At 45.1% G+C, this 18,803-nt stretch overlaps 3 protein-coding genes across 3 annotated transcripts in view; 1 reads left to right on the forward strand and 2 right to left on the reverse strand.

Annotated features, from left to right (window-relative positions):
- The window catches only part of LOC126568146 (protein cortex-like), a 34,860-nt gene extending 21,230 nt beyond the window's left edge, over window positions 1–13,630 (reverse strand). Inside the window, exon 1 of the mRNA XM_050224572.1 lies at window positions 13,574–13,630. Within this exon, the coding sequence (XP_050080529.1) occupies window positions 13,574–13,627 (54 nt within the window). The 5' untranslated portion in view covers window positions 13,628–13,630. The remainder of the gene's footprint in view (window positions 1–13,573) is intronic.
- Window positions 1–18,803, reverse strand: part of LOC126567958 (MOXD1 homolog 2-like) — a 507,834-nt gene that overhangs the window by 349,194 nt on the left and 139,837 nt on the right. The gene's annotated exons all lie outside the window — the stretch shown is intronic.
- The window catches only part of LOC126568598 (probable salivary secreted peptide), a 380,437-nt gene that overhangs the window by 149,425 nt on the left and 212,209 nt on the right, over window positions 1–18,803 (forward strand). The gene's annotated exons all lie outside the window — the stretch shown is intronic.

Here is an 18,803-nt window from a genome sequence, read left to right on the forward strand (position 1 = left end):
ATTTCTTTCTCCATCCGGAGACACTTCAAACATAACGTCACAGGAGAACCTCCGACTCACATTCGTAAACACATCTCGCGATGGTAATGCCAACGGGGTCAAGAATTTCTCTCTGCAGATTGGCACGGCTGGCAGCTTCCAGCAAGAAGCGGGCGGCCGCATCGAGCAAGGAAACATTTCGTACATCGAAGAAGCAGAGAAAAAAACTTAACACACAACATACACACGCCGACGATGCTGGCCATGTAAATATTTTAATTTTTGTGATTCCACCACCACGATTACGCGCGCGCGCGCTCGCGCTTTCAAACACACACGGGGAGTATTGGGACCTACTCGTTGTAATGGCACGCCTTAACGGCTTCTTGCGGTGTTGGGGCGGCCTTTTGATTTCGTTCCGCCAACCAGGTCTGGCCGAGTCTGGCGTTGCCCGAATCTCCTGGCGAGCCGTATTAGACCGCCGCGTTGTACTTACAACTCGTCCGTGACATGTTCGCGAAAAGCAAAAAGTTAAACTCACTCCACTCAATTGGGGAATACGAGCATCACGTTTTCATGATGCTGATTCGGGAGAAGATTTCTTAACGAACAGCCGTAATGTACTGTTTTGTGTTGATGTTGCAGTTTGCAGTATGAATGGTTGTGTTTTTTCGATCTACACACTCTCGTTCGTTAGTAGAAACAACCACGATTATGTTTGAATTAGGACCTATTGTGTGGAATTGGCGAAACTAAACCAAACGCTAGTATCTACCCTGCCGTAGATTCGGGGTTTTCTGTATGTACACGCAACAAAGGTTTTAGTAAATACCTGGATGCAGACTTAAACATTGCACATTACCCTTCAAAAGTGTTCTTATCCTTCAGTATGTTAGTTAGATAACAAAATTAGATCATTACTGAATGCAAAAGATGAGGAATTCTTTTACTTAGAAAAACCTCACAGATAGATGTCGCTGATTATAATTCCCATCACATTACATTTGTGTTCACTTAGAGATACTACGGAATTCGCTTTTGAGACATGATCAGCTGATCTTGTTACATAGAATAATTTGAGAGAGTTTCTTTCTCTTTTCTTAACGACCACTAACAGGTAACGCCGACCATCGAATCGCTTACTAAGACTTGCTGCTGACAGATATAACACCTGGTTGGATATTCATTTCTCACTGCCTGGAAACGATCCGGATTGAACCCCAGTCCTGCCGTGCAAAGACCGACACCATTATTGGCTCACCACTGGGACGCCTAGTTTCTAGCTAATTTCTGGAATATTAGCTAACCTAATTTTTTGTTAAAAATTATTAGAAAACAATACACAATTTTATGTAACTAAGCTAACCTATTACTAAGCTATTAGGAAGCGGACCTGTTGAAGTTTTTATCATCTAGAAATTAAATGAAAAATCCGAACATTTTTCAATACAAATATAAAAACTGTTGTGATATCCAATTTTCCAAAGGCCCGCGAGAACAACATTAGAATTGGTATAATTTGGCTGAATATTGTTCCTAATAAATCTTACTAGCTAGTAAACCAGACTTGCAGCGTAGCGTATGCAAAGGATTCGGCAAGACCAAACCAGATTCAGGCAAGACCAACCGTCTTACTGAATCATATGTCGGGAAGAAAAGTCAACCCAAAGCTTGTTGCTAAGCGTCTCCCGATAGCATTTCCCTACGCAAAAGCATTTCTGCTTTGATTTTTACGATCAGCCACTGCTCGTTTGCCAGTGACATTGGATATGCAATAATTTATCGCTGCATTCAAATGTGCCTTCTACCACACGGTACGTGCGACACGAAGCACACATCCCATCCACCCATTCATCCCTCTATCCGGCACAGGAGGCGTGAAAACGTGTGCGCACATTACGCGAAAATTTAACGCAACCCATTTATGCGCACCTTTTAAGCAATGCGTCTTTTTGGCCTGAAAGAGAGAGAGAGAGAGAGAGAGAGAGAGAGAGAGAGAGAGCGGGAGACCGGAGAGTAGACAAATGAAAAATATACCTTCCCTAGCGTCTAGGTTTCTAGCACGATGCGGCTCACGGGCTCAACAAAACGGTAGTAAATTTAAAATTGATTTTTCAATTCGACCATAAATTTTCCCCGTATGTGCGCGCACACACACACAGCCGTGATCAGTGCCATTCATTCTTGGTGAAAACCGGCAGGGAAAATGTGTAGAAATTATCACGCAGCCACCGTACTACTGTGTCGAAGGGTACACTGGTGGTCAGCATCATCATAAGGCAGGCGGGTCAAATCGACTCGTTGCAAATCGGGCAAAAGCGTTGCTAGGGCTAAAAAACTGGTTCGTAAAGAGAGTAAGATCGGATCTGGTGCAATCCTGGTGGAGAAGCTGTTCGTGATCTAGCTGTAATCACACGGAAACAGAATTCCGGTGTTGCACATCAATGTTTCGTGTTTTCTTTCTTCCGGACAGGTTTTTCACGTGCGGATCGCACACTTCCACCGTTGTAATCGACATCGCATGCCAATGGGTGTCGTTTCGTAGGGCATGAAGATGGAGGATAGGGCGAGACACTGCGTACACGACCCGCGCATATTTCTTCGTCGAACTTTGAAACGGTTGTGCTTATAATTAATGGCCCAAGCACGACCCGTTGCAGAAGCGGCATTTCTTCATACTTCCTATCGGTGTCGGTGCGTTTGCAGAGCAGTCTAAAATAATCTTGAGAAGGGGCATGTGATCTTTCTTTACAAAAAAAAAAAAATTACCTTTTATGAATCTGTTAATAGCTTCTTAAAGCAATTCTTCCAGAATTACCCCCAACTTTGGAAAATATCTCACTGGAATTTTCCTTACCTTACATCCCACACACAAATTAATCCTCCTCAAGTGCCACCTAACGAGCGTGTTTTTCTTTCGCAAAACACCTCTATAAAGCTGCTGCCCAGTTCTTCGCAAAACATATCCCATGTCTAAACGATCGCCTCCATGTCTTCGTCCTCGCGTCGACCATTAACTGCATAAACACATTTTCCCACTTTACCGGTCCGTGATTTATAGATCACTCCGCACCGTCAGCTTCCCCCGAAGTGCCCCGGAGGCTCTTGCAGTACAAGTGTGCCGACTTAAATTGGCACACGCATCATACAAGCGAAAAAACATACACACAATTCGCCATATCGCCGCCAGGATAATCAACCACCGCCACTGCCGGAGATCGGGGCGACGAGAAGACATATGGGGTGAGATTTTTCTCTCCACTTCGCCGCGAGTCTGGTTGTGTGTGTGTGTGTGTGTGTTTTATTTTTTCTAGTCCCACTCGAGGGCACAAAAAAAAACTCCCCATAAACGATGGTAGAAACATGCGGCACAAACGCCACACACACATTACTCGAGTTTTCATGGCTTTTGGGGCACATTCTTTTGCACTGCACTGACACTGTCTGGACGGCGCTGCTGCTCGACTTCACCATCCGCGGGATTCTCTCTCCGTACAATGTCGAACGATAATTGATGGTCTATTGTTTGACTGTGGTTCGAAATCGATCGCAAAACACCTACGCCCCCATTTTGCGCGTGCCTCGCGAGTTTCCCGCATACCCGGCCACAATCGAAGTACGGAAACACACAGTCGGCACAGGAACATAGATGTCATATTAATTTGATCGTATATTCCAATAAATTGAAATGTTCCATAATTTATTGATTATTATATCGCAGCGTATTTGTTTCCCCCTTATTTTATTTTTATTTTTTGCTCTCTAACGCCCCTATTTTCAGCTCCGGTGACTTGGTGTGTCGACGACGGTGTCGTGAAATGTCATTATCGTCTTCACGCGGTGCGCAAACAACCGTCGTCATCGGTGTCGTCGAGAGCCGCCCATCTTGAACGGGGTCGATCGCAAACGATCGGCGAAACCGATCAAGAACCTCATTCTGCACCGTTTCGGAGCATGGAGCGCAATACCCGGGTTGCGAAGGCGGACAATGAGACATAATATGGCGGCGATGGCCGTCCGGCCGGAGAAAGGGATCCCGGCGGGGGAAATTCCTGTTGTGTCTAGCTCTGCTCGGGATCATACTTCCCCGTTGCGATTTGTGGCAGAGAAGCGGGGATGAGACGACAAAATCTGTGAGGTGAGGTGAGTGTATATACACTATTGAAACGTCTTAATATCATAAACAAGTCATAAAATGTGCGCGCGCGGATAAGCTCCAGCTGCAAGCGACTAAAAGGTGGAAGCGGCGGTATAAATGGGATATTTCACCGCGTGTGACCATTATTGTGTGCGGGGAAGAATAATAGAGTTCATTAAAATTGATTCAACTCATGGTGAGGCTTTCCTGCGAAACCGTTACTTCCCTGGTCCAGGTGTTGGACGGTGTGGAAGACTGGACAGTTTTGCTGTAGATGTCCGTAGACGGTCAAGAAATGGACACTACTCTTTCGCTCCGCGTTTGCGTGAAGCATGGTGCAAAGGAATGAAGCGTCCTGCAACAGAGAGTATACTCACCCTATCGCCCTAACTGCAGAAGCTGTCAATAAATCTGACAGTTTTGAGACATTCCGCTAGAGGACGCTCGGACCGCAATTGGAAAAAAAGTCGGACGCGCCCTACAATGATCGTCACACGAAATGTCAACGGGTTTTTGCTCTTGCGTCCAGTTTTGCATGATAAATCAGTCTGCCTATCATTAGAGTCACATTGAAATCGAGCCTTAGATCAACTGACCCGTGCACAGTGACGTTTAACTATTTGCTAGGAAAAACAAACCTCCCCCAGGGAGAATGCCTTTGATGGACGACGGATCGCTAGGCCACGGATGATACTCTGATACGGGTTTTCTACAAACTTGTCATCAGACTGTGCTGATGCTGTCACTTTACAGTATCTCACGGTGTCGGAAACTTCCTTATTCATGTTCTGCCTTTTTTCGCGCCTTAGATCGCTCTCTTGCGTTTGTTCTCAACAAACGGTGAGAACGCGTACCTAACAAGGAATGGGCCTGCACAACCGCAATCCCAATCGATCACCCCGATAGAAGACATCAAGACGCGCGAGACCCCATTACCATGCTATGCTCCGTTCGCACCATTTATGAGTGAGTTTTTGCTCTATCGAGCTAGCCCCTTCTTGAGCGAATGAAGGAAAAATAATCATAATCAAACCAGTGAGCAGCCTTAGTCTTCATCGGTCCATTTTCAGCACAGCGCACAGCGATCGCGATCGACGCATCTGCCCTATGCGCGTGATGATCATCGATGATGCATTTATGCATCGATTCTGATGGCCGAGTTCGGTTACGTTTGCTGAAATTGAATTCATCTCACCCATTCGACCACAACGAACGCAATGATAGCAAACAATAAAAAAGCCACCCTTCCCGGATAACTCCAAACTCGCACATCATTATGCGCCCGTGGGGAATCGGCATTCAATTTATGTGCTCCGGCACCAGTCCTCCAAAGGTGGCAACAAACGCGATGGCTCAGACTTTTATCGTCGTTTGATGGTTTATGATTTATATGTGAGAGAGCGCGCGCTTCCTGTCCATGTAAGGCGAAACGCTTTGGAAACTGGTTGGTAGCCTTTCCTACGGGAGATGTCACCATCGAGCAGGACCAAACACCCAAAAAAGGGTGGCCCGGTAATGGAATGAGTGTGATATTTCATACATTGTCGTGATTAATGGGCTTTATGGTTGGAATGTTGTGCACCAGACGTGAGATGGCACCCTGTGATCGGGAAGAATTTGGAGAGACATTAATTAGACGCTTCGCTTACCATTGGATAAGGTGTCGTTCGGGACACCTCTTCTTCCCCGCAGGGTGCAGCACTTTTTCCCGTATTTTCCCATGGGTTGGGTGTTGATTGAAAAATTTCATAACCTCACTTACGGATCCCAATCGGCGGGTTCCGATCAGCCCAGCGTTTCTGAAGGCTTCATAAATATTGAGCGCGCAATGTCCACACAAACGCGTACTGCCGTCGTCAAGCGAATGCACCGATGCAACTTGACTGATAGTGTCGATCAATCGGCGCGACGCAGTGCGATGTTGTGGGTTTTTTTCTCTTTGAAATTGAATGCCGTTTGTGTCCATCGCCTCGTTGGGCTCGAGACTCATGGGAAATGGTGCACACGGACATAAAGGTGATGGATTAGCATAGTTTTTCGCACCCAGCTTGCATTGACTGCACGATGGATGTACCGAGATTTCCCGGTACTGCAGAGCAGTAAGGTCTAGGTCAAAACTGTCATGTGCACGGTTCATAAATGGGGGAGTTGACGTCTCAACTCAACAGGCGATTGAGAACGTTGATATTAATGGGATATTTTTCACTCTAAGTTTACGTCCTGTAGCTTGAACTTCCCCTTATTCATCGTTATTCTCGAAGCATTTTCTTTGCAAAAATCCACTATTTTTTGTATAACAGATGATCTTCGTACTATAACCATATTTAAGCGATCTGGCCTGCAATGGGATGAGGGCACCTGGTGTAGATCTATTATGTTAAGTACGGATGCCACCATCCATACACATCTGCCTCTAGAGGTCTAGAGATTTTTGGAGCTCAGAGATTCTAGAGATCTTGGAATTGCTACAAATATCTTATGTTTCTCTGAGTTATTTCAGCAATTCGAACAATTTCCCAACCCATTCCAATGTGCTAATTACCGCGACGCATTTTTGCACAAGACAAATCCCACCCGCTTCCAAAACCCTTCAGAATAACTCTACCTTCTTAAAGGCGCCCGAAAACAAAATCACTACATTGCGTGTGCTTCCGAAAGCGCCAAGATGTCGCCTCTTAAGAGGACAGGAATTTTAATTGGTATCTAGTCGTATTCGTAACGCAGACGCCGCGTTTTTTTTATAAAACTTGTGACCACTTTCGGTGACCTGAACAAACTGGTGCTCGCGCTGCTAGGAATAACCCCATAACGCCCATGTACAGGGTGCAATCTTGATATTGTATTTAAATTTCCTTACCTTCCACTACTCGAACGGAGAAAAGAGGGCCAAGATATGTTTTTAGTTACTTCAGCTCCCCAAACCCAAACAAAAACGAACCGGACCACCATTCGATTCCGGTGCGATATTGCAGATGTATGCGTGTCTGTGTACAGCATACTGGCACCCTACATGCAACGGTGTTTCTCCGGGTGGCCATCGCGAGATACCGAACAGTTCGTCCGGACGCCTACGCAACACCCTAACGCAAATTGCACACGCAAACGCAACCACCTTTGGATGGACGAGCTATGCAGTTTCAGTGAGATCGCCCCATGGCTATCTGGTGCGAGTGGGGGTAGTGTCTGATATCCTCTTAACACCGGACCACATTAATTTGCCTCCATTTGAAGCATTAAAAACAGGAGGTTTGAATCTCTACACGACGCTCTAGACACGGTTTGCCCATATTATGGTGCGTCGGATATTCTCTAATCTAATCGACATCGGCAAGTTGTGGGACTTGCTGAAGGAAATTGAATTATTTCTTCTACTCGTCGTTGTATCTATCCTGGCCTGTAATTAGAAGCTCTTGGTGATGTCTTACAATTTTCTCCCATTTGTTCAAACAACAAGAGCTTGATTCGAAAGAATAATGTTTTTGGAGTTGAATATCTCTCAGAGTTCACTTCTCGCTGCGACGCTGGAATCATTAAACGGAAGGCCTACAATTGCCAAGATGCGGTCACTAACAATTTAGAAATATAACCGTTTGCAATCAGCACATTCTACAACAATCTGCCATCCCGGTGTCACCTTCCTGATAAAACTTCGGTAGCCCGGCACTACTGGTAGCACCTCCACCAAAGCTTCCAGTGAGGACCAGAGGCAGCTGACGTTTTGTGCCTCAGTGCGAAACAAACGCATGCATAATCGTACAATTTATGGGACCCTTTTTCTCACCAGCCTGTACGTACACGGGGAAAAGCGTAGCGCAACGAATTGCCATAAATTCTGCAAAGCGTAGAGCAGAATTTATTGATTACATTGTAATATTTTCCCGTCCCTACTGCCATCATCTCCACTGGGCAGTAGTTCCAAGGTGGCGTCTAGGGTTCAACAACACTCGCGCTTGTGTGTCGCGCGTAGGCTCACTAACCACAGCCACAGCAAACTGGAGCAAAAACCTAGTGAATCTGATAGAAATAATGGAGCGCGACTACGGCCTAGCGCTAGGCAAAAGGTAAGAGCAGCGTGCAAACGCAGCAAAACGCGTGATAATAATCACCTATTGAAATGTCATTTCCTAATGATACACCGGCATCTGGTTGCATCTAGCTAGCGCGACAAACGCGCAGGACGCCCACATACAAGTGACGTCCCGCGCGCTGGTAAGGGATGGTCCCTTCAAGTGGAAAAACCGGCCAGAGCCAGCATGGTACACGCAGCATAGCCACAAAACCTTCCCGTTAAAGGAGACGAAGACGAGGTGTGAAATTAATGGCCATCGTACTAAAAAGCAAAATCTTGCACTTATTAGCGAACACACAATTTATTTAGTGCGTACACACACACACACACACACACACGCGCGCGCGAGCTTCCATCTGGTTTTTGCTTATAGAACTCGTGACTCGTCGTGCAAAAAAAGGCGTCGAAAGCGCAAAGAGGGCCGTCATAAATAATTTGCAAAACCCTACCGAACGCATCCAGTTCGGTTCCAAGGGTCGCACACGGTCCCGCAATGCTGCTGCTGCTGGTACTACTACTCTCCGTGCCTGGTGGACCACCGTCCGACCTACCCTCCCGCAACGGGATGATGATCGCAAGCGGCAAGGTGTGCGCATCGTCGATCGCAATTTGAATGGCCCGCCCGGGCACGATGTGTTTTGCGCGACTCATTACACGAATATATAATTAGACGGCCGACCCGGCCTGGCAAAAAGGATGTGTCAACAACAACAGGTAAGTGGCCGCCGAAAGTGGAACCACCAAAGGGTGCGCGGACGAGATGTCAAAGCTTTCAACTCCCTTGTGACCGGCGAGGCGAGGGAACGCACCGGGAAGGTCCAACATAATGTTGCATTTTTTTTGTGTGTTAACGAATAACCTGTAAATGGTTTGAAAGGTGCAATAAATTCTACACACTGCTCTTGCTCTTGTGCTCTGGTGACTTCAAATCTGTGGCCGTACGGGAGGGTGGTAAGGTTTCGATTGCGTGAACCGGAGCGTAACACCGCGTGTAACGACACTCATAGTTTTAAAGCCAACGCCATTCCTTCCTAAATGGATTATTTATGGGTTGTAGCCGCTTGTAAGATCGCCGACCGTTAATCGCGACCGGTACGCGATACAATGTCTTGGGTTAATCATCCGGGTTCAACGGAGGCTTTGCAAATGTGTTTGTGCGCATGTGTGATCACTTCTCGTGAACTTCATCCCTTTGTAAGTGTTTTTGAGACCCTTTTGCCCTGAGACCTGAAGCAGTATTACTTCAAAGAAGAAATTTCGATTTTTATCGTGTGATCAAAGATATAAATTAGTTGTATAAACGAGCTTCCTGTGCTGACCAATATTTGGCGCTAACAGAATGTACTTTCGTTTCTGTTGCTACTATTAATGTATAAAATTCACTTTTTTACATCTGCTCAGTAGGGCCAGGAAAAGCTCAACTTCATTTTCTTGGGACCATCATATGTGGACCATGCTGTTTAGAGACTCTAGCCGGAATGGATATCGATGTCCATCTAATTAAAAAATATTGAAAAAAAGCACGAAACCTTACTACGAAACCATTGGAGATAATGACCGGACTGGCCTAGCCCCTAGCGACCGCCAACTCTGTCCCTAGGTAAATCCGTCACCCTTATTGATGCCACATTGTTGAATAGTTTATCCTCACTAAGGTAGAACGGCCCTGATGGGATGTGAGCTCCGGTTATTCCGTCCGTGTGGACATCGGCGCCGCTGTCCCCTCAACCAACCGCCCAAATAGAAAGCAAGAAATAGTCGTATTTTGTATAGTGAAATTTACAGTTTGAAGAATTGGTCCGAAATGCCTGCATCCTCAGGGTTTCAAGTCACTGTTACTTACACTATCCTGGATACTCAATGAGATTTATGCCTTAGTATTGTACTCTGTATCCTTGTTTTTACTCTTTCTAAGTCAATAGGTTATAAGAATAAGCATATATCGCGATGTCATCATTCCGGAAGTCTTGAAGACGCTGATGACTCTAGAATGGACATCAACACAGGTAAAACAATGCTTACAAGATCCATACGAAATTCTAGTACATGAAATTGAAAATTAATGCATCAAATGTAGATCACTAGCGTTAAAAAGCTATTTCACATTATAATCACTTATTTATAGTATGGAATCCACTCGGTTTCACCAGTGATACTGCTAACTGTACCCATCGGTTATAGTTACACAATTACTGATCATCGATATCTGATCAATGCACTCCTAAAACAGTACTCTCGCTCAAGAAAATGATCTACAACATTAGTCTTCCACCGGGTGCACAGAACGATTACCATTTCACATCGTCTTCTTCAAGGTATCATTTCACAACAACAATGTTCGAACGGGTTCCGTTCGTTCCACGGTCGAAGCAACCCGAATGAACATGCAAACGACAAACCATTCATTACGTATCTCACTCCTCTTGTACCACCAGCAAAAGGGCATATCCCGTTGGAAGCATTGAAAGCGAAATTCCATCCTCGGTCAGTCTTGGAATCGGCTTCTTAAAGCATCATCATCAACTCCACCACATTATGCTTTCTGGATCTGGTCACTTGATTCATTTGCGTACGTAGAAGAAGCCGCGATAGGGAATCGCTTGAGACATGCAATGGAGGAAATGGAAATGGAGGAATCCAATAGCAAAAATTGCATAATTTATGATTGCGGAATTACACCGCAAGCGAGCGTTGTTGTTAAACGCTGCGGTGGAAATTACATGTAGGTGGATGTCTGGTACTGTAAGGAAAAGTTTCTGTATAATCTTTCTCTTGAGGAACGCGCTAAGGTTCATCAATCGGGAAGGATTTGCAGCTCGAACTAATGATTTATAAACCAGTCTTTGCCGAAGTCAAAGAAGCTGGGATATTCGGAAAGACACAATGTATCCTAAGGATCCTCCTAATCTTCCTATCTTTTCCTCTTTCTTTGTAGCTAATTTGACCTACCGCGCGCGCGCGATTCGTGACACTATTCGCTTTATATGATCCGTGAAACATGGTAATTCCTTCCACGATATCCATTAAAATAAATGTATCATTACAATACAAAAGGTTATCCGACAAAAAAAAGCAGGCACAGCAAAGGAAGCGTTGATCACGAAGCAGAAGTCATCGCATGATCAAACGCGGCACATCAAACCGAAAGACACAATGTACGGGAGCAAGGGCGCGCGCCAGCACTCACACACGCCTAATGGAGCGGAATGAATTGAATTGATGCGAGTGAATGATACTACTAGCATTCATTTGCTGATGATTTAATTTTGTGTCCCACAAATGTCTCGCGTGTCCGCAAGTGAAGAATGAATGAGGTAGCAACTCGTAAAACTGGAGAAAAGCGCTCCAGATCAAGCCATCACTGACAGAGGTGAGTCCCTTCGGGGCGCGACGAGTCTCATCCAGTAGTGCTGGTAGAGTACTAAAGGAGAGTGCTATAATCCTTCCGTCATCCGAAAGACACGATCATCCGCTTTTAAGTGTCAAACGTGTGTCGCGTTAAAGGGATGTTTCGTGGGCAAAACAAACATTGCAGACAGCAAAGTGGTGATCGTGAGCTTTCGGTTGCCTTCGAGCAGTCGAAAGAGAGGAAAAATGATACAAGTTCATTTGGTTCAACTACTTTCTGGCAATCGAAAAACCTCATAAACTTAGGCATGCAGAGTGGCCCGGCCAATCGATTCATGTAGCTCCGCACGGTCCACGGTGTATGAGAAATTGTTCAAATTTGTACATAATTAACGTTAACATGGCACTGAACCGAGCGAAGGATCACCCCGAAGGGTGTAGGATTGATTTCTGATTAAGGTACTGTACTGTACGCTTTGGAAGTTGAACAAACTGCGGTGGAAAACACCAGGGTCACCTCCTATTCGCGGACGATGATGATGATGATGATGATTTATTCAATCGCCCACGGGTCTCCGTTTCGGTAGATGTATGCCCATACGACCGATTTCTTCTAACTGCTTCCGCACGAAATGGTTGTGTTAGGAGGCCGCCAGCCAACAACATTCCAGAAGTCATATGGTACACAACATTTTAAGGTCTGACCCAACGTTACGTTTGCACGACGTTCGGTAGGGCAAACGTCCTGCGGCGTAACTAAACCGATGCTAACCGAAACAACAACCACACATGCCGGTGATTGTTTTGTGGTCTAAAAGCACAATACAATCCGAGAAGCCAGCCCTGGACCAGTACCGTGGACAATAAATTGTGTCCAGATTTATAGCAATCATTTTGTACCGTTTTCCTAACCACTGCTTTTTTTCAGTCCCTATCCTTGTCTTCCCTTTGTTTTGTTTCCAGACTCCATCGAAAGAGATCGAACCGATACCGAGTTATCCCAGCAGCGTACCAACCACGGGCAGCTCACATTTTGGTTTTGAAGGACCCAGGATTCAAAGATGTTAAGATTCGGCGCAGAAAGGGTAAAAAGAGATTTTCTATTATTTATCGGATGGCCTCCGTGAGCAGCAAAAAGCAAAAGCACCGGGGCCAGAGATTCGGGAGATCTCAAGACTCGCTGAGTAATTGCGCCTGTACACTACCGGTACCGAGAGTACCCTTCGAAAACAGCTCCATACACACACACACACATACATACACACAAAACACCAATTTGTCCGATCGGATCGCATCCAAACTGGCGGCGGTTTTACCTTCTCTCTATTTTAGCTACACCGCTTCAACTTCAACCGAAACGATCACCATTTTTCTGCAGGTTGATTGGGATTGAGCAACAGAAAACTGGCCGGGCTGCGCATGTGGTTAGCATAAGCGGTATGCCCTAAACGAACAACGGATCCAACAACCAAGAATCACCCTCTGCCGAATGTTACCCTTGGGGCACTGCAATCGATCGACGACCGCACTCACGAAACCCCCGGTTTGCGTTCACCAACCAACCAACACGCCCATCCGCGAGACCATCCTTATTGGGGGAACATAGGGAACCCTCGTTACCTACAACGCCCGGTCCACATCACGGGCACAAGAATTTTCAATCGAACTGGGATTTTGTGGACCAGAAGATTTCCTTGCGTACGATAAAAGCTACTGGCCTACTAAGTCCCAACTTGTTTGGAAGTTGGTCCCTATTCTTCGGTTACTTCTTCTTGATCGCTTTGATTCTTCTTCCCGGTTCCTGTCTAAATACTGTCTGCACTGCGTTGGGATTTTCGAGAGACATTAACGTTAACGTGGTGCCTATATTTGCAAACCGATTTTGTGCGTTCCTTACAGCCCATTAATCGCCACACGGTTTCACTCGTAATGCCCTTGGAAATCCCAAAACGTTGCATGTCACAGCAAGCAAGAAAACATACAAGAACCAATGAACCAAGAGTGATGATGATGTGTATGATTGTGTTAGGATCACTCACCTTCTCAATCTCATTTAACCGTGTGTTGGTGCGTTTCTTTATCGAAAATGCCATCACTTACTGTTTTGCACGCTTATAGAGCAGGACACGCATTCACACACAAAGGACGAGTCACAACACTGGCGGAAAAGGACAACGAGGTTTTTACACTGCTGCGACTAATCTTGGAACAAGTCCAATTAACCTGCAAACAAATGGTAAGTTTTATGATAGTAGACAAATAGACTAGATGCGTGTACTGCAGCATCCCCGTGAGGAATAGTGATGTTAGTGTGTTAGTGATAGGGAGAGGATCGTACGCAACGAAAGATTGACAGATCGTGTGTGGAGCCGAGGGTTTAGTGAGATGTGCTTAGATACTGCTCGACACTTACAGTGGTGTGCTGAAAAAACACTAGTCTTACAATTATAGCTACTCGTAATTACAGCAGTGCATATGAATCAATAATCGACCTGTCCTTTAATACTGTATTTGTGTTTAGAATCCTTTTTGCTTCATTTTCACAGGTCGAGCAGCACAACTGAGAATGGCCATGTAGCAGAAATCCTCGAAACCACTTGAGATCATCGTCTGTAAATCCCCCGATTCCACAAAGAACGTACCATCCCGGTCTTCAGTTTCAATGTGATAGAGGCCTCTAACTTCCATTGCGCTTAAGGCCTCCGAGAGAATAAATTCGCAGCTGAACGACATCACATCGATTGATGTCCTGGACATGTCCATGGCTTCTAGTGTAATTTAGAATCAATGTATGTGAAAACTCTTTACATTTAATACTATCTGCATCTATTGTATAGAACGGACGGGTGGTAGAGGCGACAGTGGCACCGATCTTCACACAGCAGAACCGAGGCTACAAATCGCATCCGGACCATTGTATCGTAGTGCTAACTGACTATCTTATACTACAAAGAGTCATCAAGTATAGTAAACCATTCGATGGCCGTCGTTACCAAGTAAGTCGTTAAGTCTGGAAAGAACTTTCTACGATATCAGCGAACCAACTAACATCTAGCCCAGGAGTAGTAGAAAACTTCCCAGAAAATTAAGATAGTTTTCTAGGTAAGCACACATCTCCATATTCTTGTTTATATATTTTTAGTCACCCTTTTGTTTAACACTCTTTTTGTTTATATAAAGTTTAAAAATACAATTAGGAATGTCATTCCTTCAACTCCTCTAACCGTGTTGGTTTTGTTGCGCTCCATCGGAATGAGTAATAATCAACTCACTCTCCTAACTATAATGTCAATCGCAAAGATATTCTTAAAAGGATTCATAAAATCTTCTCAGAAGATAATCCTAATTTGACAAGCTTTCCAAGAATCGAGCTTTCATTCCCGTTTAATTTGCGTTCTGTTCTGTCAGTTTATTTTCTTGAGACAAATAAGGTTCCAAATAAAACATCAGTTTTTTTGAGTCTTTGCTACCATATTCGAAGAACCATTTCAAAAACGGGTCTAGCAATTGTCACTCTGCAATTTACCTACATAATAGCAAGAAAGCTCAAATTGCAATTAGAAGTTCAGTTAGCGCGTGACGAGTATCAGTCTCCTAATGGAGCAACATCCAATTAGTCCTAACCCCATCAAAACAAACCATCTAATAGGCCTAACGATAGCCGCTCAATCTGACAGTCATTTGCACTTGTTTAATCACATTGCTATCAACAGCCGTCCATGCACATCCATGCCTCAACACCACTATGAAATCGCCCCCAAAATATCCATCCTCCACTTCACAGGTGCCATTTCTTTGCAAATGATGCCCGATTGGCGTTTAATTTGTAACACACCCCAGCACGACTTGCCCAACTCTGCCAAGTCATAATATACAATACGAAAGCAACGGTTCCGTGCACAAGGCAGAGCAACAGAGTTTGATCACCGGCGATCGCTTGATAAAGTCTCGGGACGGGATTCAAACGCAAACTCAACGACACACCATTACCGCCGTGCCGGCATTTGCTGCCTGTTCGGAATGGTCAAACCGCAGGACGCCCCGGTTTAGATCGCGTTGACAGTGATTGGTAGCGGTCATTTGCGTTTGTGCAGCGAAATAACCCCGTGCCCTGCGTAAGGCGTCCGATCAGCAGGGACATCGAGGTGGGCCCAAGCAGCAGCAGTAGTAGTAGTAGTACAACTAAACCCGTCGCCCATCTTGTATGCCCGTCGGTTTGCCGCCGAAGATAATTTGTGAATAATTATTTTCAATCGAAGGGAAACTCTGCGGGACCCGGACCCAGTGGCCGCCGGTTATGATGTGCCGTGGCGGTGGTTGGATGTTTGCAATCGCCACACTTGCTACGACGACTGCGCGGGACCACCCTTAAGGAAGATTGAGTCAACCACCAGACGCTGTCATACCATTGGGAGAAGCCGAAATGATGAAGCGTATAATTATCGACATAATAAATGAAGTCATTTACGTTTAGACTCAGCAGTGTTCTACGGACGACAAACGACGACAAACCCATCAGAGACAACCAGCGATGGGCTGGTTCTGGCAAAGATATGAAAGTCCCTCGCTCTCCAATGCACGGTACGTGTGTTCTCAGGAAAGGAAGCTAAGAATCAATTAAAATTTTAATAATTTTATTGACACCCAAAAGGAGACCACAACGCTTCAGCAGCGCGATCTCTTACATATCTTATCATCTTGATCGTAGTTATGATGGTGTTCTTGGTTGCACATCGATCAAAAACTTTATCAGGATGTACCGAGAGAACAGTAAAACCAACCGCTGGGCTGATTCAATGCCTTTGATCGCACTTATTAGCATATATATTGCTATCTATACTTGTCAATTTAGTTTCCATTTTTTAATTGCAGGTTTCATCCCATTTTTGTTTTCTATTTTAGCGATGATGATAAGTCATTTTTAATCTTATGAAACAACCAACAGAGTTATTAGCCAGGATAGATGGACAATTAAATTGCTGGCCTTTTATTGAGTTATTGAGCTCGTAGCGGAGAGTTTCTGGCCACTAGAACATCACACGCTTGTTGGACTTTAAGGCCACAGAAAATGTTTACCACGATTACTACTCTATCACAGAGCCATGTACTGAGCTATTTTAAAATATTTTTAATAATGACATTCTTCAAACGACTCTTCGCCAACTGTTTCACGGGGAGATAATGTATTGGACATAGCTAAAGTTGGACATTGGTTTAAAAGTTGCATTAGAAAAACTCTTGACTCATATTATGGGATATAATGTCGATGGAACATGTGTCTCCGGTACTCTTTCTCTTTATTATCTTATCTTTTTTTCTGAAGAATAGCCAGGCCGAATTGCTATGTTCTCTTATTTTCACTAAGTCTCAATGTACCTAAACTAAGTTAGGATAAAAGTCCGCGTGAAACTTATCGGCACTTACAGCCGCTTCTTGTGAAGCAATGTCAATGATCTTCTGTGACCGTGTGACAGTCCCAGAAAGATTTGTATCCAACGAACAAATCAAATATACAACTTCCTGGCAAAGATGTCATCTGACAGTACCAAAAATGTTTCGAAAGCAGTTTCATGGCGGAGCTTTTTGCAATCCTTATCATTAGTGCATCATCATCATAGGTAACGGTAATTGTAAGTAAAGAATTCATTACTTCCGATATTCAAAACGTCAATGCCTCCTGTTTCTAGGCCACATCCAGAAATCTTGTACCCATAGAGACCCTTCCGAAATCAGATATCTTCTCGCCTCCTACTAAATCACCCTTTACATTATAAAACGGATATGATCAAGTAAGTGCTCAGACGCTTATTTTTCCATTAATTCTAGAAAAGAATAATTAAACCCATAAAGAGAAATTGAATACTAAACTGACTACTGTAATACTGTCGTAATAATACTCATCTTTCTCACTCCCAACCAGTAAAACGCTATACGATCATTCTTCCCATGTTGATCAAATGGAAGCTGGTCGTCGTCGATCCATCCATCCGCCCATCATCGCACGTATCGATTTCATCTCTCTCAACGATACCTGGCCACCGTCGTCAATGTCTGCCAGACGACATGCTGATGCTGATGTGACACGGGTGTCTCGTGCGCTCGGATGCGTGTGTAACACCGGAAGCAAAACGGGCCACGGCCACTTAATTGCACCTAAGTGACGATTCCGGGCGTCCGGACGATTAGCAGCGAATGGAGGGTAGGCAGCTAGCGTGGCGTCCAACTGCATAATCATCCCCCTTCCCTCCCTCCTGTGCTGTGGTTGATCCAGGGGGGTAGATATATGCACGAAAGGTGCACCAACCACGAGATCGATTCCCGATCAACCCCGGAGGGCGAAATTTCTTTTCCGACCCAGATTTTATAACCCAACTACGTTCGCGGACACTGGTGCCGAGCCGTGCGCTAAGTGCGCTCCACCGGCGCATAGCAGAAGGTTTGATAATGGTAGCGTTGACGAGTAATTTGTCCACCCAGCGCGAGTGCGCTAGACACAGCACTAGTAGAGGAAGGGATAATTAGGACGCGAATGCAATTACCTTCCTCACCGGACAGCAAAGGGTCAGGACGCGCTCGCCACAAAACATTAAACCCCGGGTATGCAACATCATCATCATTTGGCAATTAAATCAATCTGCTCATAATTGGCACATTCGCGGCAAGCCTGCTCTAATAAGATTAATTTTATGGCTACCGTCCCCCGTACGGTCCAAGGAAGAAGACTCAGTATAAGTCATCATTATCAGCAACATCATCGCTGATAGGACGCGAGTGACATCGACATCTACCGTCCCTAGTGGCGCAATCTCGTTTCCGCGATAAAAAGACAAGCCTTGATTCCTTGGGCATACACGCACACACACACGTGTGCACACACCACTTTTCGACACTCGTTCGATTTTTAATTGACTTTTCGTGTCGTGTTCTTATAAATCGTGCCAGCTTCTGTCCGTCGGTTGACATAAATAGTTTTTACTGCCTTACCCCGTCCCAAGCTTAAAACAGACCCCCGAGAGATGTTGATCATTTAGCACTTTTGCAAGTACCGAACTAAGGTAACCGATCCGATCGATTGCCGGGAGATGATGTTCCGCATCTTCGATATCCAAAGTGGCAAGTGTATTGACCCTCCAGACTGGGCCACCGTTGCGTTTGCGTGTGGTACGCAAATGGTGGCGGTTGCGTTACTTAAATAGAAAGAAAAAAAAAACCTGATACAGCCAGAACCTGTTGGCGGCACCCTTGTAACGCTTTTGCGCTATCCGCTGA

Source organism: Anopheles maculipalpis, chromosome 2RL (genome assembly GCF_943734695.1).
Source record: "Anopheles maculipalpis chromosome 2RL, idAnoMacuDA_375_x, whole genome shotgun sequence".
In the NCBI taxonomy this organism is placed as follows: Eukaryota; Metazoa; Arthropoda; class Insecta; order Diptera; family Culicidae; genus Anopheles; species Anopheles maculipalpis.